General features: G+C 42.3%; 1 protein-coding gene across 4 annotated transcripts in view; it reads left to right on the forward strand.

Annotated features, from left to right (window-relative positions):
• cdk14 (cyclin-dependent kinase 14) overlaps positions 1-27,675 on the forward strand; it is a 153,336-nt gene that overhangs the window by 15,294 nt on the left and 110,367 nt on the right. Inside the window, exon 1 of one of the 4 annotated variants that reach the window (XM_041043470.1) lies at positions 16,584-16,680. The exons of 1 other annotated variant lie outside the window; for it this stretch is intronic. In XM_041043470.1, the coding sequence (XP_040899404.1) occupies positions 16,618-16,680 (63 nt within the window). In that variant the 5' untranslated portion in view covers positions 16,584-16,617. Of the gene's footprint in view, positions 1-16,583; positions 16,681-22,095; positions 22,194-27,675 lie in introns of those variants that run through there. 2 more of the 4 variants (XM_041043471.1, XM_041043472.1) reach the window with 2 other exon arrangements.

The raw sequence follows: 27,675 nt of genomic DNA on the forward strand, positions 1-27,675 counted from the left end.
ATGCTCATCAAAGTTTCCCATCAAAGAAAAGCGTATTGGAAAATTTAAAGGAAACTTGATCCATTACCACTTGATTTTTATTCAGTTCAGTTGGTTATGATAACCAGTGTACTACAGCCCCAACCAATAAATCCATCAGCCAGGTCAACGTATCATTCAATATTAGGCCATTTGCAGATATTGTAATGTATCAGCAAATATTTCATCCATTAAATGACATGAAATCAAATGCTAATATGAGAACAGAGAGAGGGGTCGCTCCTAGTGATGACCCTGCAGGTGAATTATCATCTGATTATTTAATTGTCTGGTCCAATCATTTTACCGTCTTGGTTCATTCTCACTGCTCCCACAGCATCATGTTCAGCAGCAGCATCTAAAAACCCACTGTAAATTACCAGACAGCAGTCACACACTGAATCTGCCAGTCAGCTAAAATTCAGTGTGTTTGAATGTAATTTTAGTAATGGGCTTATTGTTTCTTATTCTTATTCTTTTTGCAGTGATGTGATTTTATCAGCATCATGTATTCAGGAAGCAGAGTTTTTGTAATCGTGGTAGGGGATTAGAGAAAGGGATTTTTCCCAGCTAGATTCCTCCTGGGGGAAACCTCTCTGGGGCATTTCTATCCATTTCATACCCCGTTTTTATTATTTTTTTTTATTTTAATTAACTTTTTACACGCGAGTATGTCCATGATGAAGACTTCAGACTAGGAGAGTATTATGAATGTTGTGTGGGGGAGATGAAAGGAAAGATCCTTACACACAACCTGGTTTCCTGCGTGCATGTAAACTCAGTATAGTCAGTGCCTATGCAGAAAACATACAGTACTACCAGAGACCTGAAACAGCTACTCCCACTTTGTAAGTCTTTTGTCCTGTGGGGGTGGGTGGGAGTACTTGTAAGTGCATGCTGGCTTGGGTCTGTACATAAACATTTAAAGACACAAACGGATCACTGAATGAACCGTTTCTGTCCAACCTCCCACTCTCTTCCTGAGCTCATAGGGAAGTAGAAACCGAAGAAGAATCGAGGTGGACAAAATGGCTGACGTGATTTTTGATGGGTTCTCCCTGGTGAGGCTGCCTCACAGGATGAATGACAGTCTTGATCACATTTAGCAAACATTTCTCTCAGACCATTAAGCCCTGATGAATTTAGAAATGCAGCCAGCATCTGCTCTGTCTGTTTTCATAAGCTATACTTTCTATTTATAGTGAAGGGAATGTGTGTGTGTGGATTTCCCTCCTTGTACGTGTCTTTGGTTCACAGCATCACTCCTCCTTTACAGAATACAGAGTTAGCATGCAGGGGGGCAGCAAAGGCTGAGTCTCTTGGAATTGATTTTTTTTTTCTGGTTGAAGTTCAATTACCGATGCTTATTTTGATGGCTTTGAAAATTCCAATCAATGCAGCGCATTGATAACGTTCCCTGAAATGACCAAGAAAAGGCTGTTGATGAAAGCCCTCTCTGGTTATCATTCTGTAGATCCATTGGCTTCTAATGTCCGACATGGCCATGGATGTAAACCCTTGACATGAATTCAATAAAGTGCTGAGCCAAAGAGCGAGAGGAATGACGGAGGAGGAGGAGGAGGAGGAGGAGGAGGAGAAAGGGCATTGGGACCTATCAGCCTGTCAATCAGCAGAGATAAAAGACCTGTGATGAAAGAGTGAGATGGGATGAGGTGAGGTGGATGCAGTTCAGCCTGAAGAGTGGAGCACATTGTGGTGTTGATTGGAGTCTTCCCTACCCACTTGTGATGAAGGTGTTTATGGCCCATGATCAGTTCATAGTGCAGTGGAATGGTACCTTTCCATGTCAACCCTCTGGACTTCCGGTCTGCCCACATCATCAGACCCTCCGCTCATTGTCTTTTAGCTGAATCCTCCACAAAGGCCTGAGGTCAGAGGTCAATTAACAATAATAGGATGGTGATTAGAAATGAAAGGCTTAACTTTGAGGATGATTTTCAGACAAAATAAGAAGTTAGTAATGACTTTGAGAGTTTCTTATACTGGGGCTCAGACCTTATGTTCATGAGAGATTTCTAAGACTGACATAGTGATATTTGTTTGATACATTAAAAATGCTCTTGATAATATAGAATCATTAGTAGTACTCAAGTAGTGCTTATGTAGAAGGTTGGAAAATGCCACTTACACAACTTAATTAGCAAAAGATATTGAGGAGTAGTGCTGTGTGTGTCTCCAGAGGGAGCTGTGCTGTGTGAAGTCTGATAAATGTCCTGAAGGAAATGTCTCACACACAGTGACACGAAACACAAAGTACAGTAAGGCTGGTAGGAATACCAGTAGTTTTGCAGGTATTTGTTCATAAACCAAAATAGTGGACATATTGAAATTTGGACCAAATCTGAGACATTTTGCAATGTTGACCTCTTTATGTTACTGGATAAAAATCAGGGCATCACTGAGATCATTAGGATTTTTCCCTCCGGGCACCATGAATGCCTGTATCAGATTTTATTAACAACCCATCTAGTTTTTCAGTCGGGCCCAGAGAGGTGGACACACAGACATTACCACCCTTAAAGTTCACAGTCACAGCAGTAACAGATGCTGGTTAAAGCTAATGAAATGTGTGGAATTGCTTTCTGGACTATTACAGGACAAAAGAAGCAATTTGAAGAAATCGATTTAAGTTCTAGGAACTTGTTAATGTCATGAAAATTAGGTGGCCTAAAAATTGTTCAGGGGCACAAAAGATTCCCTTTGAAATCACATGTTAGTCAGTCAGTGTCAGCCATAAAGGACTGGGTGTCAGACCTCTGAGTAATAACTATGCTGTGGCACAGATTGCCTGCCTTCAATCTTAGAGTCATGTAATATATTTTATTACCTCTGCTAAGGAGGTTTTGCTTCAGGTCTACTCTGTCTGTCATAAAAGATAAACAGGTACTGGTTGAACACTGAATGGATAATGGTGAAGGAGCATAGCTCAGCTAACAGTCCTCTGGTGTGATTGCATGGTGGAGGACTTCACATGACTGCAGGGCTCATCCTCAGACACCACCAGCACCAGTTAAATATCCCACTCTGGATCCTCTGAGGGACAGACAGCCTCTGCACAAGTGGACACAATACGTATCAGACAGTCACTGTCAGACAGTCACTGTCACTGTCATATTTTCGAAACACAGCGTTCAGCCTGCTAACTAGCAGAGGATTAGAACGAGCTTCAGCCCATACATTACAGTAAGAGATCAGCCTCTGTAGCACACAGCACTTGATGTCTTATTCATTTCTCACTTTTATTTATTTATTTATTTTTGCTCAGTCGCTCTTTTTATACTCTCGTGGAGTGTGACTGTGTGAGGTCACACTCTGACTAGCATATTGAGTATTGCTCTCAGAATTATCTGGCAGTAGTCACAGCCAGGAATTCTTGCTGTGCTTCTAATATAAGCCTCCTTACTCGCTATCAGTCACTTCCATTTAAAAAAAAATCTTAACTGCCTAAGTCTTGAGTCAAAATGAGATTAGTCTTGACTTGGTTGTAGAAACAGTGCTGAGAGAAAAACATTTTCTCTGTGTCTGACTTTAACCTTATTATACTTAAAAATGTAATTTTAATACTTCTTTTTTTTTGTTTTATTACACACAGTTCACACTCCAGCCTGACTTTGTTGTTAGTATACTGCTGCCTAACCTTCATGCTTGGTCTTGTGCCACTCTCTGTAGCTTTCAGCTGATACCTGGCTCTCCTCCTTCAGGCCTATGGAGAGACAATCAGCGTCTGATTGATCGTAGCAGCATTACTGTACAGGGGGGAATTTATCATCCAGCAGGCCTGAGGGAGCTCTGTGCTGTCAGCAGCAACCTTTTGGCTCCCGCGCTCGCTTAGAGGTAGAGATCACCTGATTATATCACGGTGTCGAATGCTTAATGGAGTTTAGTTACTGTGCAGGATACGTGAACGCTCATCACATTTACACTTATCGCATGTATTTCAAGTACTGCAGTACATGTCTGTTGGGAGTCAGCAGCGGATATGCACATACATTTAAGTAAAACGTTGTGTTCCTAATATAACATAGTGTAATGTTGTGATGCTGTACAGTAAGCTGTGTAGGGGATCCCCTGGGTGTTAGCATGTGAAGCTGCCAGGGAGGAAGCATCACTGTGTGGGCTGTATGTTTCTCTATATATGTGTTCGTCTTACCAAGTGTTAGCAGCAGGGTTCAAATGACATGTGGTTTTGATGTTTTTGTACTCAAGCTGTCAGTTGTGTGTATTTTGCCATTTTTCATGTGGCAGTTTTTTTTTTTTTTTTTTTTTTTTTTTGCTGCAGTACTGTAACTGACAGTGCTATTGGATGTGTACATTCCATCAATATCAGTCAAGAATATCAATTAAACTACTTTGATATATACTTTATATTTAGTGAAATTTGAAACTGTTTCAGTATCTTTTGGTTCAAGAGTGTTGGTCAGGCAAAACAGACTGTTTGAAGATGTCACCTAAGAAACGGTGATGGATCAAACAAATAATTAATAGATTAACTGAGTCCAAATATAAAGTATTTTTATGTTATTATTATTATTATTATTATATTATTATATATTTTTTACATGGTTTCTTGTTTTTCATGTTTATTGTTGCTTTGCACCCACCTTACGTCAGTTACTGGAGATGAACATCCAGGGCTAGACCTGCTCACGTCTGTGATGAGTACTTTCAAAAAGGTTTATAAACATTTTTACTGTTAAGGGGAAGTAAAAATTCTCTCCTGACTTTAAATTCTTATACTGATAGCAGTTCTGTAAATAAATGCTCACCCTCCCAACAAGCACACTTTGAAAAAAAAAAATGTGATCAATAAATAAATGGGCAAGGAAATGCACGTTTTAACATTGCCAGTGGTCAGGCAGGAACTTCTATCATGCTGGAGATGGACCACACTGGATGAAATCAGAGTATATACCAAGGTGACATTGGTGTTTAGTCTAGTCGCCAGATCACACTGCAGGGCCAGATCAGTGTTTTAGGTCTGTGTTTGAAAATCTCCTCAATTCGTCCTGTGCTCCCTCTTGTTCGACCTCTGAGCTCTTCCTTTCTCTTTTTCTCCCCTTCTTCCTGAGCTGCAGGAAGATATCGATAGATACCCTTGAATGCTCCTCTCTGCTGGTTGTGTGTGTGTGTGTGGTGTGGTGTGGTGTGGTGTGGTGTGTGTGTGGTGTGTGTGTGTGTGTAGGGTGCACCACATCATGCTGCTGCCAAAGGAACCGCACTCTACACTACCCTCTCTGGCTGAGCACACCAGGGTGGAGAGGAGCCCAGAGCCAAGATTACTCATTTATTTTTGTATGGCGTGAGCGTGTGTATGCATGTACTGTATGTGCCCTCGTGTTTGTTCACTTGAGGATATGTTTTCCATTTTCGCTTCTTTCTATAAAGCATTAGACCTGTGGTCAGCTCTATGGTTAGAAATAGAATTAGGTTTAGGTTTGAGTAAAGAATAGAATCAGAGAGCCATCACAAAAACCACAAACTGAAGTGAACTAATGACCTCAAGATAAAAGGCTCAGATTCCACTGAGATCCTTTTAAGTCAAAAAGTCACTGATTCTCTCTTTGTGTTGAAGTTAGATCAACAGTACTATGATTACTTTTTCAAGTGTAGTTAAAAACGTGTTATTTACCAGATTACTGCATTCAGGTTCAGGACATGGACTAAATAAAAAGACCATGCAACACATTGGCACTTACAGTCATCAACGTAAACTGTTACAAAGGTATTTGGCTTTGTGTGTTATATTCCAACAAACACAGAGCAACATTAATGTTCTCTTGGAATTTTGTTTCTGGCCACGTGATGAATTTTCAGTCCAATATCAACTCTCCTTTTGGTCTTGTTTTTGGTCTCCACCACCCTCTGAGAATAATATCTGGCTCTGTAGCTGCTAAATGCTCCACTATGTTGATCAGCTGCTCTCTGACTGTGTACGTCTGCTGTTTTGTGCCAGGGCAGGAAGTGGACAGTGAGTTTTTACAGCTTTTCCACTGAAAACATCCACTTTCTGGAAATGAGACAGAATAGTTGTTGGTATTATCGATACCTTTCACATTACACAGTAAGCTCAAATTAATTAATTCATTAAAATTATTGATTACTGCAGCTTTTTTAAGCCTGCTCCACTAGTTTATTGCACTCCTATAACACTGGACTATGGACTGTGGTGCCTCCCAGTAGGAACTCTGTGGCCATGTTCCAATGGTATTGATTAATTGGAATTTTTTTTTACTTTCAAGTTGACAGGAGCTGCCTGGATCTACTAAGTGACTGACATGTCTTCTGTCAATTTAAGTCATGGTGGTTGCTACTTGCTCTTCCAGCTAGGGTTTTTTCCCTTTGACCTAATTTGAATTTTCTGGTTCTAATAACTGACAAATTGTCCATCACTCACCCTACATCCATTTTTTTTTTCTACAGCCTACAGCTAAGGTCAGGAACAGAGCTCTGGGGGTGAACTTAGAAATGAATAAATGAATATCCTCAGTGGAGGTTAAAAATATGCATGTGATTTTTCTGCTGTCCCCTACCATGAGTCCAATTTTAGGATATAGCCTTTTAGCTTCAGTGAACTCATTAACTTTGAGTGCTGCGCATGTGTTTGTCTCCATATGACTCCCACTGTAGCAGCTAATCCTGACTGACTGACTGACTGTCACAGTTTAAGTTGTCGCCACTGGCCATGTTTATTTGCCTCTGTCAATCTGATCTGTGTGACAGCTGCTGGCTAATCTGCGCATGTTAGCCTGCGAGGGCTCGAGTGAGAAATTCTCCCAATCTGAGGTTGACCGCTGAGTTGAAAGTGAACTAACTGTACTCCATGTACTCACTCACCCAGCTCTCACCTCCCTCTTGGAGGAGTCCACATTGAGGAGCAATTTAATTTTACTCTGTATAACTTCCCCAGAATCCAAAGATGAGCACTATCTGTGTAAATTAGCAAGGCTTCTTCTGCCATTGCTCATGTCAGCCTCATGGCCCTGAAGAGGTAATTCTGGGAGATGTAGTATTGAGTATCTTTATAGATGAGTCCTCTCAGCCATCATGAACAGCATGAGGCCCTGAGTGTTAGCACAGGGGCAGGGATAGCATCTTATTATAAATTTTGAGTGGTCTAATCGCATCTTTAATTAACCCTCCACTAATCGGCCCTGGAGGGAACCTAATGGATTAAATATTGCTGAGATATTAAAATGCAAATGGAGGTGAGGAGCTGGCGTGGTGGGTCTCTGTCGTGAGACATGCAGCGATGATGGTGTCGGATGTGATGTCACATCCATCATGTTGAAGGCTGTGGAGCTTCCCCATATGCTCCGTAGTTCAGTGTTGTTGGTGTTTGCAGGCAGGGAATGAGCCCCGACTGTTCACCGGAAGAAGGTGATAGAGGAAGGTGATTCTATGAAATGAGACATAAGAAGGGTAATGGAATATCATATAACTGTGAATCAGCCTGATGGTTATGATGTGGGTTTAGTGGGTCAGGCTGGTAGTCCTGCAGAGTGCTCGTTACCCTTACAGATTTTAGGCAAAGTACGACTGAATGTCTAAATCCCTGCTGACCTATAATGTTCATTACACTCAACAAAAGGAATGTGTGAGAAATTTTTTATAGTATAGCCCTTGGAGATAAAAAGTTAAATGTTGTCCAGCTGTGGCGATACAGATTAAGTCCTCAGCAGAGAAACAACAGCATCAGTCTTTTGTTTAGTTACCGAAAACGACCAGTGTTTGTATTTTCCTAACAAGGACTTCTTGTAGCCATACAAGTCTGACTGGTGATGTCTGTTAGAGCAGGACTCTGATGAGACATCAGAGAACCTCTTCAGCAGGACGTTGATAGCTGAGTCAGAATAGCTTACACACAAGTTCTCTGTTTACATCTAGGATGATACCAACAGTCATTAATATCTTTTACCCATGACCGTGATCAGACCCTAACCTCAACAAAGTAGATTTTCTGTGACTACAAACCTTCTCTGAAATTAAACCTACATTCTTTTAGCCACTTAGGGACAGTGCAAGAGGCTCATATCTTTGATATGGTGAACATATTACAGTAAAACATAACACTTGCCCTATGTACACATTCAGTAGACAAAGAGCAGTTTCTGGTCACTTGTTGAATGTTAAGTCCAATATTCAGTCTCTTTTAACCAAGGGAAGAGTTGTAGGTTTCAGCAGTGAGCATCACTTCCTCGGCTGCCGCTGGGGGCTGGCTCCAGAAGTGAGCAGCTCTCCATTGACCCCCATGTTAAAATAGCCAACTTTACAGCATAATTATGCCAATTAAACCAGATTGTGTAACTCGAAACACTTTGTTATGCTTAATTAAAGATGGTTGTCTTAGTTAAATATATGAAAAAAAAAAAACCTTTGACATGAAGAGTCAGGAAGTGTTGCATGCAGGTTAAAAACCTTTTTATATTTCTATTTTTTTAAAAATTGTGTAACAAGTTGTGTGGTATAAGAAGTAAATCAGGTTCAATATTTCTAACCAATCCCAACGATAATATTGGATTGTGATGTTGCTATAAACGTGAGATTATAATGCCCAGATAGTTGAATGTTGACTCCTGTAGGTGGTGGGTAGCTGTGCAGAGCTGGAGGCATCCGCTCTCATTCTGATACTGCTGATTAACTGGTGTTCAGCAGCTGGTGTCTATATTAAAGCATCTAATCACCCCTGAATGATGGCGGCGGCACACTCTGTCTCCTCGTTCAAACCTCATTTAAATCAAAGCAACAAGCATATACATGGATGATATGTGTTGATGGCCCTGGACCGCTGCAGACATCCAGAAATGTGCCAAACATACAACAGACAAAAGTCAGAGTCTGAATATTTAATCAGCGCTGCAAGACACGCTGACATGACTGCAGAATGCTGAATAAATGGACTGCTAATTAAACAGCTCATTAAATCAAACATGATGTATATAGGTGTACCACTGTTTATGAATTTTATTCACAGTAAACATGACTGAGATAATTATCTACTTACTGCCACATAGCCATACTCAAAGCTAAAGAAGGTGGCAGTCCGTAGCTTTAGTTTTGGTTCATTCTCACGGTTCTCATCCTCCTCTAACAGCATTCGCCGTCTTATGCAGGATTACGTGTCGGCCTATTTCTTAGCTGGGAGCAGTTTCCAGGCAACGAGTGGATTGCTCCCAGGTAAAGAAATAGCCCAGCACATAACCCCTCATAAAGCACTTGGATTTTTTTATGGATAAAAAGAAGAGATGTTTGGATGGAGCCGTACTAGTGGTGTCCCCCTGTTTTCAGTTTACGTGCTATGCTAAGCTAAGCATAGCACATAAACTGTCTAATATGATAAAGTTGTAATCACCTTTATTATATTAAACTGTTTCCTGTGACCTGTACTCCTCAAAGACGCCAGCAGCAGAAGACAATCCTACAGACAGAAAGTTCTCCACCTGGAATGAAGTCATGGCTATGTAGTATTTTAGCTTTGAACAGTTTGAAGTTGAAGACTACTTGTAGATTTTGCCAGGTGATAATGACCTACACAACAGCTAACACAACCAACACAGCACCAGAAAAACATGACAGAGAACGAAAGAAAGAGGAAACATCAAGAAAAAAAAAACCTGTGTGCGAGCCAATGAAATAACTAAAACAAATGGCAACTTTCAACCTACAGGCATTTTCTGTCATTAAAATCAAGGGCTTTAGAGAATTATTCACAGTGCTGGAGCTAAAAGATCAAGTTCCATAAAAAAAACAAAACCTTTTCCAGTGTATTTTGTTTCTCTTTTTAGGTTTCTGTTTGAATTACTGATTATATTTCTTTAACCCAAGTTATTTTGACAATTTAGTTTATTTTATCCTTACTTAAAATAATATTATTGTATTATTTTTTTGCAATTTAATGCATATATGGCAGTTTTTTTTTTTTTTCAAATATATTAATTCAAACCAGTGCCAGAAAAAAAAAAAGAATGAAGAAGCACAAGCATTGTGCTGTCATACATTGTCATTGAAAACATAATCGTGTTGTGGTTGAATCAAATCATAAACCTCATACTGTGCATCTGAACATATCAGGAAAAAAAATAAAACACAGTCTCAACCCGATACAGAAGTGGAAATAATAAATGATAAAAGACATTTCAAAAAGTCAGCAAACTGTTGTTTTAGCATCAGAGCCATAAAAGATTTTTTATTAAATATGCCCAATGAAATTAATTTCTGCACATCACACAACAGCACAGTGAACCCACAGAAGAGTGAGGCGGCCATATCACTTTTTTTTTTCTTTTTTTTTTCTCTGCCGCAGAAAGCTAGCAAAAGCTGCTTTGTTGACAGGCTTCCTTTTCTGAATCTGGGTTGGCAACAAAGGATGTCTTTCATCCTCAGTGGCTGCCTTGCTATCTGCAGGAGGCTGCAACCTTCCCTTATCTAGCTCCAGATAAAGCACTTTGTCATTCAACAGTTTACCATGACCAAAAGCCTGAGGATTGAAGGATTCCTCCCTCTCAAATGGACAGCTATTTGAGATGCAGCGCTTCACATTTATAGCAATGCAATCCCAGTCAAACCTGAACTGTTTTTAGATTCTCTTTCAGCCACTGAAATAAGGAAAAGCCGTGGTGGATTTCCTCAATTATTCATCCCAAGTGCTAAATGTCGACATTTTTCCACATTTCCGTGCACTTCTTCACCTTGTGGACTTTTTTTTTGAGCCAATGTGTCGTATTTGTGGGTTGGATAATAAGTGGACATGTGAGAGGCACACACCTAGAGAGCAGGCTGCCACAGATGAGGGCCTTGAGAATAATTCACTCTTCTCACATTAAGCATTAAGCAAAAAGGCTGACAGACAGAGGGCACAAAGCGACCTCACCACCATGCTTTATAACTGAATCTCCTGTTCCAATAACTGGAGGTCAGCCCGGAACTACCTGATGGTGTTTGATGTGGACACTGATTGCACATACAGTACATTTAAGACATCTAGTCTTAAACTTACTGCATGTTTAAAATGGAAAATTGTCCATGTTTTTAACTGTGAGGTTGTTATGAGCTCTTGCAGGGTGGGTCAGGAATGATTTCATCTCTGATGTATTTGCTCAAGCTTCCTCCCAAATGCTGATGGTCAGAGAGCAAAAATGTTGTGTAAAATATCAGGATTATGAGACTTTGGTTCGTCACATTATCATCTGCACTCATGTTATACTGAATAGATGACCCATCATGGTGTATACAGAACTGTGCCATAAATGCTGCTACTATGGCTACTAATACTACTGCCACCATGCAGACCATTGCTAATACTGGTACTGCTCTTTTATGATAAATCACCACTGCTACTACAACCATAGTAGTAGAACTATCAATATTACTACTCCTACTACAACTGCCATTACAGCTTAACTAGATCTTCAAACATTCCCACTGGCTGCCTGAACTGCTACAGAATTGACTTAAAGCTTATGGGGGAGCTCTTGCTCCAGATTATACATCTGATGTGCTTCCAGTCTATCAACCCACCAGATTCGTCAGGTCACATCAGGCAGCTATCTCCCTCAAATTACCAGAGTTCTTTCAAAATCTGCCAGCGCGGCATTGAGTGTTTATACCCCGATTCCACATCGTGCTGCCATAAAGACACTTCTCTGAAACACTCCACAGAGATCCCACCTCTCCACAGTCTTTGCTGCTGATGGGGCAGACAATCTTGATTGTTACAGTCTTCATAGACTTTTTTTTTTGTGTGTGTAAACAGCGATGAGGTATTTTGTGTTTGCAGCCTAGGAGGGGCTGAGCAAATCAATACTACGTTAGAGATCTATTGTGTTTGTCCACTAATTGGCTTACGACTATCAAAGAATGTCTTCGATGACAGGATTCTATAAAGATGAAGGTTGTCTTTTATCCATTCCTATTCTGACATCCAACACGGGACCTTTTTTTTTTCCTTAGATCAGGGATCTTCGCTTGCTTCCCTCCACTTGTTTCCACAGTTTTTCTGCCAGCGCAACTGCAGTGACATAACCGCGACGCCCACATCTGCAAATCGTCAAATCCAGTTTATCGTTATATGAAACGATCTTTACATGGTCTTTCAGAGGCTGGTCTTTTATGAGACATGCAGCTTTGTTGTTCACTTGTTGAATCTTACCATGTTTGTTCAGTGCAACAGACAAGCAGTTCATTTTAATCAAACTGTGGGCTCAAGAAGGGCATTGTATAGAATCTGTAAAGGAGTGTAACTATTTCATGTTTTATCCCAACGTTCATTAAGTCTTCTCTTCTCTCACTGCCTCCCTATGAGCTCCTTTGTAGACCTCTGCCTGGTTTGTGGAGTAAGTGTTACGATTAACCAGATGTTGCTGAAGACTTTATGGTCACTGACATTGTCTTGGGGAAGACTGCACACCAAGAGTCCTTCCAAAAATATGTCGTCACCTGAGTCTTGAACTTTACAGCATTGACGCATCAGTGTGTCCAAGGTCTTAGAGGGCTCATGGTAGCATCCTTTAGGAGACTTATTGCCATCTGCTGGCCAAGCAAATCCCTAATCCTGTCCTCACTTCTGTCAATGTGGCATCATTTACAGCATTGACAACCAGCCAGTAAACACACACACACCGCCCCATTACATTTGTCTCATCCAGAGCAGGTCTTGCCATTTTCTCGGCATCATTGGAGCCTAGTGTTCTCCGTTTACTTAACTCTTAGAAGCTGCAAGGCTACACGAAGTTAAGAGTCAGGCCAAGGTCAATCCAGCCGTAGAAGTCACGCTTCTACAGCACCGTTCGCTTTGAGACTCTGGCACTTTGCGCAGGTTTGCTACAGTAAAATGTAAGAGCTAATCTGAGGGCCTGGAGCAGTGTGCTTAGTGATGAATATAAGGATGCACCGATACCACATTTTTTCAATCCAAGTACAAGTACAAGTACTTAAATTTGAGTACTTGCCGATACAGAGTACCGATATGAGTACTTATTAATGCCATTACACTTCGTACATTTACTTGAAAACATGTTTTATTTTCATCAAATATTGTTTCATTCTCTGGCTGTAAGAAATTGCTGTGACTGACATTTGAACATTACATTATATATGGCATTGCCACACATTTTACTCAAATAGAAGTACTGTTATTGACATTTTAGCATTCAACTGCATCTTTTTTTTAACAAACAGCCTTGCCACATATTTCACTTAAATATAGCCTTGAAATATAACTGTACCAACATAAAACTGGCAGAGCAACTAAGGCATTATCATGTAATCAGCAACGTCTGTCAGTCAGAACTAAGTCTATTTTGAAAAAGTGAGGGGCAAGTTTTTTTTAATGAAAAGCAGCTTCTCTGCATTATCAGCTGTTAGTCTGTTTCGGTTTTCATCTACAATGTGGGACACTGAGCTGAAAAGCCTTTCACTTTCCACACTGCTGCATGGTGCTGAGAGGTATCTCCGTGACATCTGAGCCAGAGTGGGGAACCGCACTTTATTAACCCCCCAGTACTGCAACGGGTTGTCTTCCCGAGCAGTTGTGGTCTCTCCAAGGTAGGTCTCTAACTGAATGGCAGCACCCACTGGTGCATGGCTCTGTGATACCAATTGCTGCTCATTTGCTATTTCTTCAAACACACAGTCCAAACTGCTGCTGGCTTCTGCCTTGAGAAGCTTTTTGGCAGGTGGCTCTCCCAGATCTTCCTCTGTCTCTCCTCTGTAAACCCTCTGCAGCTCCAGCTTCACCATTTCCTTGGCGTCCGTAGCAGTGTTGATGTTTGAGAAAAAACGATCTTTATACCTAAAACAGTGAAAATAATATATTAGCCGTTTACAGACAAGCTAGTCGGGTACTGTTAGAATGAATCAGTTACATCATTACTTTCAATTAACTTTAAGTAAGCTGATTATTCACGAGTTAAATGATAACATGTTTTAGGTTGGTTATAATGAAAAACTTTGTTTTTATGATATTCTCTTCTTAGCTAAGCACACAAAGACTGACACACACTTTACCTTGGATCGAGTACAGTTGGGATGCAGTATAAAGGGTTTTTCTCCGTGTCAATGAATCTCCTCTTGACAGCTGCAGCTAAGGTCCCCTTCATTGTTTTGATGCCATGATCACCGTCTGTTTCTTTGTTTAGAAGTCTTAAAAGTACGGCCACAGCAGGAATGACATCAGATGCCAATGCATCAGAGGAGCTTACTTTTCGTGTTAATTCCTCAAACGGAGCCAGGACAGTAATAGCCTTCTCCAAAAGTGACCATTGGTGAGCCGTGAGATTGTCGGGAAGCCCATGCTCAGACCCGTATATTCCCAGAGCCCTCTTCTGCTCAACGAGAGACTGCAGCATGTAGTACGTGCTGTTCCAGCGGGTCTGCACGTCCTGTTGGAGTCTTTTTATTGGCTGGTTGAGCTGCACCTGAATATCTTCAAGGCGGGAGTAGGCTAAGGCGGAATGTTTAAAATGTCCAACTATTTTTCGCCCGACTGCCACAGCATCAGCCACGGTCCTCTGAGCTAAAAGCCCCTCATTGACAGCCAGCTGGAGGGTGTGTGCCACACACGGCAGGCTCGGGAGTCCAGCATCACTCATGGCTTTGATCATGTTTTTCGCGTTATCACGTAGCACAACATGAACAGAACTTTTAGGGACCCCCCATGTCTGAAGCATGTCATCAAACACGCCTGCAATCGCTTGGCTGGTGTGCGAACCCCTAAATTGTTTTGCATGCAGGACGACTCTTCGCGGAGTAAAATCCTCGTCAATCCACTGTGCAGTTAAACTGATGAGGGACACCGGGCTGACGCTGCTCGTCCAAATATCAGTGGTGAAGCTCAGGGCTGAAATGTCTTGCAACAGGCTGTGGATGTGCCTCTTCACAAAGTCGTGTAGCTTTGGCAACACTGTGTCAGTGATGTGGTGTCGGCTAGGGATCTCATACCTCGGCTCCAATACGCTGAGAAGACGTCTAAATCCCACATTATCAACAACCGATAGCGGCTGGTCATCAAGAGCAATGTACTGGGTAAGAGCCTCTGTTATTTTCACTGCGCGCGGGTTGTCTCTTGACATCTTCTCCCTCTTCTCCAGAGTTTGCTGCAAAGTTGGTTGTTGCCGTTTCCCGCTGTTAGCAAACTCTTTGAACTCGGCGTTGTGTTGGTTTTTTAGATGTTTTATCAGATTGCTTGTGTTGAAAGTACTCGCTTTCGTCCCTCCTCTTGACAACTTTGCAGAGCATAATTTACAGTCTGCTTTACTCTTGTCGCCATCATCCACTTTGAAATACCTCCACACCGCCGACATTGCTCCTCCTTGCTCTCAATTAGCACCTGACCGCCCAACTGAACGTCGCGCTGCCGTAAAGTGGTATCGGGTGCTGTGGTATCGGGACACTTTTATGAATACGAGTACGAGTACATGAACAGGGTATCTGACAGATACCCGATGCTGGTATCGGTATCGGTGCATCCCTAGATGAATAGGGATTACAGCGCTTCTTTTAAAATTCTGCAGCAGCCCTGTCTGTTTCATGCGCGCGTGTTGTATCATCCTGCTGATTTGCATTCCAATGCTCGTCAGCAGCACAAAGCTGCAGTTTATCCCTCACGGCAAGCAAACAGCAGACTGATGAGCTGTTTGACCAGCACTATGAAGCAGTAATTGTCTGAAGGCTCGTCCCCTTATAGGCTGACCTATTGTTTTATGAGTTAGTCCTAAATTAATTGCAACGCTGATGTCGTGAGCGAAAATGTTTTCCAATAAGAAGTTTTATTTCACAGTGTGTGTGTGCATGTGATTTTATTCTCCACTTCTATTGATCTGCAGGGCCCCGGAGGTGGAGGGCAATTTGGAGCACACTGCAGAATAACAATGCTAGAGCGATGGAGGGGTAAACATGGAGGCTCTGCTTCTTCTGGAGAGAAGCCATAGGCATCAGCAGGATCCTAAGTCCTGAGACAGACAGTGGGTGGGTGGGAAGGACAGTGCACAGATGTGCGATCTGAGTTCTGTGGGAATTTAGGCCAGGCAGGGGGTGTGAATACCACTTAACATTTGTCCACATACACAAGCACACATGCGCACACAAACACACACACAGGCACAGAAACCCATATAAACAGCTGGAGCGCTAAGAACAGCAGCTGTGTGCTTCATCCTCTGTAGGTCATTCAGCTCTCCGTCATGGCCAGTGTTAAGTGGATATGGTGCTTCTGTGGCATTATACGCTTTTGTCCTTGTCAATTGATTGGCACTTTTCTTCGAGAGGTAGGTGTCGGTTTGTTGTCTCTGGGCTTTTGTTTGTTTACCAAGGAGGAGTCAAGGTCATCAGCAGGCCCAAACACACTCCTACATATTCTGTGTAGCTTCTGTTGCACCCTCTTTCAAGAATCTCACGAAATGTGTTTCACAGCTCGGTGTGTTCGTGCCCGTGCGGGGCGTACGGCCAATTATACCGTGCAGCCAGCGTGAGGTATGATTCAGCTGCGAGCGTGAAAACACTGGGCTCATTTTAATAGCCACCTGAGGCGGACCTCGCCTCTTTACTCTCGCTCTGGACTTTTCCAGTTCAGGTTTAACTCTTGTAATGACATCCAACTTCTCTGGCAGTTTCAAAATTGGATGTCAACTCACTGAAGAGCTTCCCGCTGTAAGTGTTGATCCTACAGCTGCTGTTTATGTGACATGATTTCAATCGTGTGTCTTTCATTTCGTTTGATGTGTTGAAACCTTATGAATCCTACCTTCAAATCTATTCACAGCCACATAGAAAATTCCATTTCTACTTTTTATATCCCGTCATTGAAGTTATATTATTACATTCATGAGGCCCGTTCAGACTGGATTAATATTCCAGAGAGAGTAGGTGATAAAATACTATATTTACCCTGAAGTTATTGTTGTGAATGGTATTCAAGCTATTGCAAACTGTCAGAGGATGGTTCTGTAGTGGATTTTAAAGGGAAAAGGAGTTTTTTTGAATAGTATTTATTGGTTTTACACAAGAAAACGTCAAGGATAAAAACGAGTTGGTTGGTTTGGCAGCCTCGTGTAAAGAGAGCAATGCTTTGACATGTCAAAATCTCCGCTGTGAAAAGGTTAAATATTTCCCAGCTAAAGCGATGGTGGGAGAGAGAGAGAGCGAGCGTTGTCACAATCTGTACACGTCCACTCATGTCTAAGAGGAGGTTTAGTTTTGCACAGTAAAGGAATGAATGGACCAAAAAAAAAGATTATCTGTTAATCATTGTGAAGATTTCAGTCCTGGTTGTTTTAATAAGAAGAATGCCGTTGGAAACGACGTATCGCAGCATACACAACCTGTAACTTCCCTTTTAGAAGTACAACAGAGGAAGAGAAACCTCTGTATCTGTTTACAGCACAGCCAAACACACTGCGTCCTCACAGTCACATTGTTTTAGTAACAAGTACAGAGTACTAAACCGTGTCTAAAATGGGGTTTGATAAATGACAATCTGAGTGAGTATAAACAAAGGATAGTTTTGTTTAAAACTCTGGCTGTGCAGCACGTGCTCGCACCAACAGGTGGCTTTGACAAGCTACAGTAATATCGGGATATCCAGGTCAGAGACATGTATCAGTTATTTGAGGTCATGGATGTGGATCAGGAGTTATAGCCTCCATGATCATGTGACTCAGCTGAGTGAATCCTATTATGAGGCTGATGTAGGTCTGTCTGCAGCTGAAAGGAAGAGAGCCACTGTGATCCCACAGAAACCGTGGGTTTTCGTTCCTATTTTGCATTTATATCACTGAATTCACAGTGCATTCATCACACAGTCTGACATGCTTCAAATTGATATGAAGTACTATTATTAGAGCCATCTGCCACAGAATGACGGGTAACGAACCTGCAATGCTGCTGTTATCACACGGTGTGCAGGTGATATTAAAGAGACACACAGATATTTAAAAAAGAACATAAAACAAGTGGTTCTGTATTGTTGTCTGTATAATTTGTTTTAGACAGTAATTAAAAATTACTAAGAAAATAAAATTAGTATTTTTCTAAATCAATTTTTCTGCACTAAATAAATACATTCCATCCCATTTGAAATATAGGGTCATATATGTTTTAATGTTTGGAAGATTATAAGTAGAAATGAAGAGGTTGGTATGGTAGTGTGGTCCTCTCAGCACGCTGTAGGATGTTGTCGTGTCACTTAAAGCCCACTGCATTAAAGTCCCTTGGGGTGGGTCGGGTCCAGAGCAGGGAGAATATGAGCAGGTATTCAGCTCGTCACTGCTCAGTCAGACCTGGGTTCTGCACTGAAATTAGCCTTTGATGGATAAATCGATACAGGTGTCCCACCACGCTCGCCACTGTTTAATGAGACCTGAGATCAGAGTGTAGCCTCTGACTCGGCCTCTGCACACTGTGTGTTCAGTAGCCGTCCCATGTTCTCCATGAGCCAGTTATAAACACGGCACTGAACCAATGCCAGTCCTAATTCTGCAGTATCATATTTATATGTGTGGAAAGCTGGTCCTTGGATAATAGCTACATTTTGCTCATAGGCTTCTCAAAACAAACAATGCTGAACCAATACAGAAGCACATATAAAATACACTATTTGTTCTTTACTAAAAGAAATAGTTCAGCACTTTAGGAAATGTGCTTATTTGCTTTTCTTGCTGGGTAATATGACGCTACCACCAGCACCTGGTATGCTTAGCTTAGCATAAAGACTGGAAACTGGAGGAAACGGCCTGTTTCTGTGCAGTGGTAACAGAATTCACATGTTTTTAGTTCAGTTTTATTCCTCTGCAGATAAACTACAGAGGGTATATTAGACCCTGGTAACTTCTCTGTCCAGCTCCCATTCTTATCCTCTGCTCATCACACATTCAGGCAGGCTGTGCATTGTCTCTCTACCCCTTCTCACCTCTTACCCCCTGATGGACCCCCCAGTCAGCCCTGTGGCCTGTATACAGTATGTGTGTGTGTGTGTGTGTTTTATCTGCTTCCGGACCAGAGTTGGCAGAGCGTTTTGTGTGTAACACTGAATAATGAATGACCTACAGGCTCCCCCCCCCACTATTCTGTACCACGCTTGCACACATTTAAACTGTGTGTGTGTGTGTTCTCGTGTGTGTATGTTGACAGGGTTAAATCCTGTTAAAATGCAAATAATCTTTTGTGCAGTGTTTATGGTTTTAACTGATCGCTGTGTGCTGCGGTTTGGAAATCGAGTCTGGTTTTCGATCCAATCTGAGGCGTCTTATTGTGGATTTCACACCTTCCTGTCTCAACTGAACACAATAGGCATAGTGCGGTTCCTGTAGCAACAAGCCTGTCAGTCAAGGTCACCCATGACAGAGAGAGAGAGAGAGAGAGAGAGGGGAAAAACAGGGGTGAGAGTGAATCTGAGTGAGAATGGGAACAAAGGAAAAAGTCTCCTCTATCTGATGATTTGTGTTTTGGAGTGTGACAGAGCGTGACATGGTTTGGGAGGCAGCTTCTCTTCTGTGAAGCTCTGACAATGTGGCTGAATTGACGAAACCCGTTATGGAGATGGACTCAAAATACATTCATGCATACAATAATTATGATACACTACAGTCTAATAAGCTGTTATATTTGAAGTGATTATCTCTAAGTTCCCCCTTTTTTTCCATGCTCATCATTGGTGTTAAGCACTCGTTGCAGTGGTTCCTTGTGAAGTATTTCTCTCACATTTATTCATGCATTCATCTGTCTTCACCTAGTGGTTGTTAGCAGATATGACACTGTCAGGAAAAAAAAAAAAACCCTCAAACCCTTGTTTTCTCTCAAGACCCATATGTTTAGTGGGTTGTCCCTGTTAAACATATGTTTTTCTCTCCTTTCTTGTCCTCCTTTCCTCCCTTCCTTCTCACTTTCTTCAACTTCCTCTCTGATAGGAGACAAGTTGTAGAGCAAGGAGAGGTAGCGGGTAATAAGTGGGATCACGGTTGTGTGTATAGCATCCCGATAGAGAGAAGCTAAACAAACATGTCGTTGTTAAGCTCCTGTAAGTTAAACTTGACTCTTCCTTCAGGTGTTTCACATTAAAGGCCAAAGCAGCAAATTAAAAATGGGAGCAGGTCAGATAAGAGGGAGGCTTGAAAATAAACGACTTATAAAACTGGGGTAATGATAACTAAATAACTACCTGTCTGTGAGCTGGTTTCACATAAAGGCTTTGTTCTCTCTGCAGTTCAAGATTGGAAGAGTTTTAAAACAGTAAATTCCACTGTTTATTTGTGTGGAACACAGCAGCATACATACAAAGACAGCAGGCGGATGATAATCAATAATAAGCATTCTAAATGGATTATGCATGACTGGATAAATTGAATTTGCAGTAGCCTGATCGCATTATATATTTATTATTTATGCATCTGTGCCATATGTCAGTAAGTGAACACAGGTCCATTTCTAATTTCAACTTTTATCCATATTGGGTTTTTTTTTGTTAAATAACAGGCTGTTGATGTGGCAGAGTGCTAAAGTACCAGACACCTGATGGGAAACAGAAGCACAGTGGGTATTATATCTATATAGAAATATATTAATACATTAATGGGATATGAATGAAACAGGCTGCACTGTTAGGAATGCTGCAGTCAGTGAATGAATTTGCGCTGTAAGCAGCCTTAATTCATAAATAGAGCTGTTTGCTATAGTCTTGTGTTTTAAAGACAAAGTGGGAAACCCGTGGTGCTGCTCATTATCGTACAGCTCTTAAATTATGAATTTGGAATAATTCTTCCGGCCTGTGAGCTCGTTCACTTTCATGTCAAGACTCTCCTTTTTTTTTAACTCGTCTGATGTGATCCTCTAAACTTAACGACGCAGGTTAGGCGCGAAGCATAGGTTACCATGGTGACAGCTCGTGGGTATCATGAGGCAGGCCCTAGGTCAATAGTCCGCCGCTTCTACTGTCACTACATATATATATACAGTAATTGGCCCAGAAAGCCTTGGACAGTGCTTCCCTCTGGAGTTAATTTCCATTTCATGATGTATGATGAGACTGTATATGGATAATATTCCTCATAAACAGTGTATAACACTCTTCTCTGGTTTGGAAGTGTAACCTGAGCAGAAAAAACTTACCATGCCAGTGATAACTGTGTAAGTCTGACGGAAGTGGATAAAATATGGTTCCACACTCAACCTGTGTCACTCTCATGAACGTATTAGGAAATCGAGTGTCGAGTATCCAGTTCTGAAAATACATTTCCACACTCACTCCCCATACAGCAGTTGTAGTACTAGTACTGAAGCCCATCCATTGTTAGCGGAAAAGTTTACTACATAGTGTAGTTTCTGACGTTTGTTTGAATAAAGTACAGCGAGACCTGATTTATAAGCCTAAGTTATCTTGTAACAGAACATTTATTATTGTGTTTCCTGTTAAAGGCTGAAGTATATTTGCTGCAAATCAAATTGTGCAGGTAAATTGAATTTCTCTTGAAGCTGCTCGAAAACCATGACCCAACGGCTAAAGATGTGCTGCAAGGTAGTCACTCCTCTCATGCCATATTTGGAAAAGCTCATTTTAGCTGATAGATATCATAGTATGATTCTGTACTGTTATTTTCTCATGTGGAAGCTTATAGCTGTACACCAGCTTATCAAATCTCATCCAGCTCATCTTCATTTAGCTCAGATTCATATACGCTGATGCCGTGGTAAGCATCACTGTAGCCTCAGCTGCTAGCTGCTGCTGCAGACACTGTTTGCTTCCTTAAACTCCTCTGGGCTGTACCATTTCAGCCGAGCAGGGGTCCTCTAGGGTTTCAGGATGTCCTCGCAGGCGGACTTTTTCCTCTCCCATCTGCTGCATCACACCCATTCCTAACCGTCCCTGGGCCCCCCCCCCCCCCCCCCCCCCCCCACCCTTGTCCCTCATGAGCCACGAGCTCACAGTCTCTCAGGGCTGTCGGCCAGAAACAACACAGCCTCCTAATACCCTCTGCTGCCTCGGATTTCACTCCCCCCCTCTGCTTATAGTACAATCTCATCATTTCCAGCTTGCGAAGGGAGCGGAAGAGAGGGGAGAGAGAGAGAGGGAGAGGGAGATGTTTTGAGCTGGTTTGCAGGGAGAGGGGTTGGCCTGAATGCGTTCTGTTTGCTCTTCAGAGACATCCAGGTGAGCTGTTTCCTCCTGGAAGGTAAGAGGAAGACTGAGATTGGTGCTTATTTTGTCCTGCATCCCTTGTCATTACCCCCCCCCCCCCCCCCCACACCTCCGTCTTCTCTGGCTTCAGATGCATTGCTTCTGTTAGCGTGACTGTGTGTGTGTGTGTGTGTGTGGTTGAGCATGAATAGTATTCCCCAGACATACCACACACACACACACGCCTAATACTGTACGAGGCGGTGTGAAGATGTGCAGATGACATGTGCATTATGGGGCAGATATGGGTTGTGTGTGCATTGTGTGTGTATGAGTGCGTGTGGTTTTTGTTTTGGGGGGGGGGGGGGGGGGGGGTCGAGCTGTGATGATGAGTTCTCATGCTAGCACGACAGCTTGAAAGTGGATGGCCCACCTGAGTCTCATCTCAGAGGGAAGGATGTGACGAGCGACTTTGGAGATAGCAAGGAAGTAGTGGGAGAAGGGAGAAGGCAGTGTGTGTGTGTGTGTGTGTGTGTTTAGCTCTATCTGCAGTTTTTGCAACAAAGTCTCAGTGTTACCTCTTGCCTGGAACAACGTCAGCAGTGTCAGCCCCCCCCCCATCCCCCCCCTCCACCACCAATACCACCATCTCCTCCGTACTAATAGGTAGCGTTTCCGTTGTGGTGGTGAAATGGGTGCTGATGTTCACTGGTCTAATGGATGGGATGCTCTGCTCTATTTCTGCTCACTCTACAATACGTCGTCCCACTTTGAGCAATTTTGCAACATGCTCGTCTTTTTCCGAGCCCAGAGGGATGGAATGTGGGCACTGTAGGGAGGACAAGGGGGAGAGAGAGACAGGGGACAGGCCATTTACCATCTGTGGCAGCGTTTCGTGGAAGCGGACTGAGGCTTTCTGCAGGGCCATATGCAGCTCCTTGGGAAGACAGCAGGCCAGGCTGTTTGGAAAAGGAAGAATAAGGAAGGAGGGCTGAAATAGGAGGAGGAGTGAAGTATCAGGGTGTCGTGTTTGAGAGCGGATAAGTGTTGTCAGGATATACAGCCAAGTCTGGAGTAGTGTCCTCTTAATGGCGATGAAACGACAAAACCTATTTTTTGCCTCTGCTTCAAATCCAAAGCTTGCTTCAATAAGTGCAAGAAAAAAGTATAAGTTACCATGTTTTGAGGTGGCTACCATCGTGGCCTGGCAGGGTGTCGAAAGCATTTGTGTGGGACAGATGCACAATAGATAAGTTACAGTTCTTAGCCTCAAAGGAACCTTGATCAAAGCAACAAGGTTGTGTAAAGTGTAGTTTGACCATGTCTAAAGGCAGCCATGTTCAGACCTGTCGGCAAAGCTGAAAGGTGGACAAAAAGCCTGCTGTCGTAGCCCCCTCCTGGCAGCTTCCTGGATCCCTCTCCAAAAACTTTGTGTAATCTTCACGTCTTTGTTGGCTTGACATGATGAATAGCATAAATGGGAATAAAACCGCACACTTTGAGATAGTCTTCCCTGGAAAGCATTCGTGGTGTCGTAGTTCAAACCCTGCCTACTTTCACACCTCTGTGTGTCTGACCTTTTGCTTTGTTTAAAGGTGCCAGTGACTGTTAGATTGTCTTGTTTTGAAAAGTTATTTTCTGCCATTAGAAAGGGGGTTTCAAATGCTGCTTTATAAGTCATACATGCGACTGGCTAACCACAGCACCCCCATCATTAACCTGGAAAATACTGTACTGGAGTACTTTATAAATTATTCTTATTAAAGTCGTCTTCTAAATACATCCCAGGCTAAAACTGGCTGTTATAATGTTTCAGTTTATATTTATAACACCTTGTTTTTTTCATAGCTGCTCATGAAGGTCAGGAGGAGTTTTGAAATGAAGTGGGTCATGTCTGATTCCCAACCTTTTTGACCTTTTGTGACTCTTGTAAAATGACAATGGACCTGTTTGCATTGCAAGAACTTTGTCCTTTCTGATGGTGTGGGAACTATTGGACAGACATTGCAGAAGTGAATGTTGCTCGCTGGTTCAACACAAATCCTGTGGCTGCTACAACTCGAGTACAGCTTCATTCACTTAGTAAGCAGCACTGGACATCAATATTAGGATTAGGTGCCTAAAATGTCTTGTAAATCCAGATCTTCAGTGCTGCCTGTGCTGGCACCTAGAAGGAGAGGTCAGTACAAAGAGCGTCAGCGCAAGACAGGCCTGCATACAGGCCTCTGACTGCGTGACCGACATTATGCTTTTATTCAAATGCAGTTCCCCAGAAATGGCACGTGGTGTCATTCAGATCGAGTGGCTACAAAATGAAGGTGTTTGCTTAAGTGGCACTTGTGTTAATGAGTGAGCAGTGAATGTCCAATTAGAAATCCACATCCAGTTAATGCCATATTGTTGCTCATGTGGACCTGTTGCATTAGCTTTTACATAAAATCGCAACATGAGACAAGAGAACAGTACTTAAATGTCTGTTTTACAACAAGCACTATACAACACTACAAACTTAATGGTTGTTAGAATAGGTTTTAATTAATAACCGTACCTTAGCTTTTTGGCACTGCTCTATGGACAGTACTGACAGTAGCATAGTCATTTTGGTCTGCCCCCTTAACCTGACTCAATCTCCAACGACAGTTAGGTAGATTGGGATGCAGGTCAAAGGATTTACTTATCCTGTGAAATATCTCTTGACAATGCAGGACCCAGGATTTTCTTAACCTATGTCGGGGACCAGGAGTCAGGATCCTCTGGTGCTGCCCAGATTATTTTTAATCCGACTCCTGTGAGTTGCAGTACTAAATTACTGGACTCCTTCTTCATAGTACGAAATACATACATTGTATGTGTTGCTTTTTAATTATTAACAAACAACAAATGGAAGTCTAATGAATGGTTAGGCCAATGGCAAATGGCAAATTTGTCTTTGTTTCTGAGAACAGCACTAGTGCTGCAATTTTAGTCCTACCAGCAGAGAAGTCTTAAAACTTTGAAGGAAGCACAGCATCAAATCATACTTAACTAATGAGAACTCATTCTGATGCTTTTCCAGCTTAATGGTCTATCAAGAAACCGTAATGAGTCCTCAGAGTAGGACTGGTCTTCTGGGAGACAGAATGAGAAAATTGCCACCAGCACTTTTGCATTAAGTGAAAAAGTTTTTCTCCTTAGTGAAGTATTTTAACGATACTGCTGCTGCTGCTGCTGCTGACTCAGGTTTCACAGCCTGAACATGACAGCAGTGTTGAAGATGAGCGAAGGGTAGTGGCTGCCGTGGGTGTGAGGAGTTAAGTCTGTGGGGGTGGAGTCTGACCACGCCACGGGCCATTCTCCTGAGCAACAGTGTGCTCTCCTGAAAGCCGGAAGCGCTGGGAAGGCAGCCAGTTTGGTCATTTATGTTCCTGCATTTTCTGTCCTCTAGCATCTCAATCAAAGGCAATGGCCCGGCTGCAATAATCAGGTCTGGCAGAGTAACTAACTGTCCAGAACATTTCCTCCTCCAAGAAGTCTGCTGGAACTCAAAAAAGCCTCCTACATGCAGGTTCTTGTGAAGGAAGAGGCTGTTTGGCACTGGTTGCTGAGTTTGAACTGTGAAAGCATGTTTGGAATCAGAGGTACAGATACACATGGGAACCATTTGTAAGGCACTACAAGCAATGACACCGTGATAAATACATAAGATGGTGGATGAAACGCGCTGCGTCATGGTACGGTTCATCGCAAAAATAAAACGACAGCCTGTAGTGTCACGGTGATGCAGTGTATTACAGTTTAAAAGAACTCAATTTCAAATCTGCAAAATTTCAAATCAGGTTTACCTTCAGCTTCTGGATAGAAATCCAGAAATACTTGCACCATCAAAAATAAGGGAATGTCACTTTAGCTATTACAAAAAAAAAAAAACACCTAGCCTAATGTATTACTGATTATTCCTGAAATAACTCAGCAGTAGATGTTTATTCATTAGGAATGCATACAAAATGTAAGCAGTATGCAGGAAAGAAACACTTTTTGAATGCGGTTATAAGGTCAGGCCACTGGTGTATTTCAGAATATTTCTACACTAACTTTTTTTTTGTGATTCGTGTGTGTCTGTGTGTTTTTGAACCAAGCATCAACCACTAGGGCATAATGCTGTAGCTAGTAGCGTTTGTCTTGTGCCCGCATGGAAATTATTTTTTTTTGTTAAAGACAACATTAGGACTTAAGACGGAGCTTAATTTGAGGAGTGTGTCTTTGATTGACGGGCTTCTCAGCCTATCACAGCAAGGCAAGGGATGCCGCTCTCTGCTTGGCTCACCTTGTCTTTGCCCAGGTTTACGGTTTTCCGTTCTGCTAATGTCGAGTGTGCTGGACTTTAAAGTTTCTATTCTGCCACGGTGGGATTTCTGGAGAATGAACCCTAAAGTGGTCAGTATACATGTATGGCTTTTCTGCACTGTAGGCTTGTCATTTGTTTTTTTTTTTTAGAATGTGTGCTGTTTTCTGCAGCGGTGATGTCGGTACACACCGCTGTAATGAAGAGCCTCTGGCCTGTTGGGATATTTTATTCCACCACATATGATAATTAAGGTTCTCATCCACAATATCTTAAGGCAAAAATGATAAAGAGCCACAGCAGCAAAGGAGCAAAACGCACTTCCATATTTTTTATTTTTGCTGGTACATTAAGTGAGTGACTTGCAGAGAGAAGTCACATTGGCTTTGGCAGGAAGCCAACAGAACTCAAGGATATGGGGAAAGTAGGCTAGGTGTGCCAAAAATGAAATGACAATAATTCATCACAAAAGAACTCTGTGTGGAGACACAATTTACCATCACAATCAGCCATAGTGAGTGGCTTCCCAAACCCTATAGGCCAAGGCATGGGAACTAGTACATAAGTGGATGCATATACCAGTGCACAGTAGCAATGCACACCTTTAAAAACAGTCTTTCCTTGAAGACATTCACGGTGTTATGTATGAAAAATGAACAGCGACAGAGGGCTTGAGAGAGAAGTTCCAACCCTGACTAATTTTTCCACCTCAGGCCAGACACCAGAATCTCATCACTGCTTTCCAGCAGCAACAGGGAGCAGCATTCCATGGAATAAGCTCTGATGAACTCCCTACATGTTTCCTGGCCTGCACCAACACAAGTGAACAACTAGCCGGTGAACATAGTGGAGCATTTAGCAGCTATAGAGGTACAGATCTTTCCCTCAGGAGTCGTTTGAGACCAACACAGAGCCTGAGGAAGTGTGAAGATTGCACTCTAGCATTCTGTTATCCGGTATTCATTTGAAACACCACTCCACAGGAATGATAATGCTGCACTGCACCACATCAGATTCAATTAGTTCTACTTAACATGTCGTAGCCTTGTTTTCAACTTGCGACGGAATGTGGTCAGCGGCTGCCCGCGCTGGTCATGTGAGCCTCACCTTGCACACAGAGAGCTCAACCCTCAGTCAGGTCCTCCGCTGTTAAACTGTCCGTCATTACCGGATCATTCCTCCGTGTTCACCCATCTATGGTTCAAATCTCTGCCAA

This window comes from Toxotes jaculatrix, chromosome 8, assembly GCF_017976425.1.
Source record: "Toxotes jaculatrix isolate fToxJac2 chromosome 8, fToxJac2.pri, whole genome shotgun sequence".
Lineage (NCBI taxonomy): Eukaryota > Metazoa > Chordata > Actinopteri > Toxotidae > Toxotes > Toxotes jaculatrix.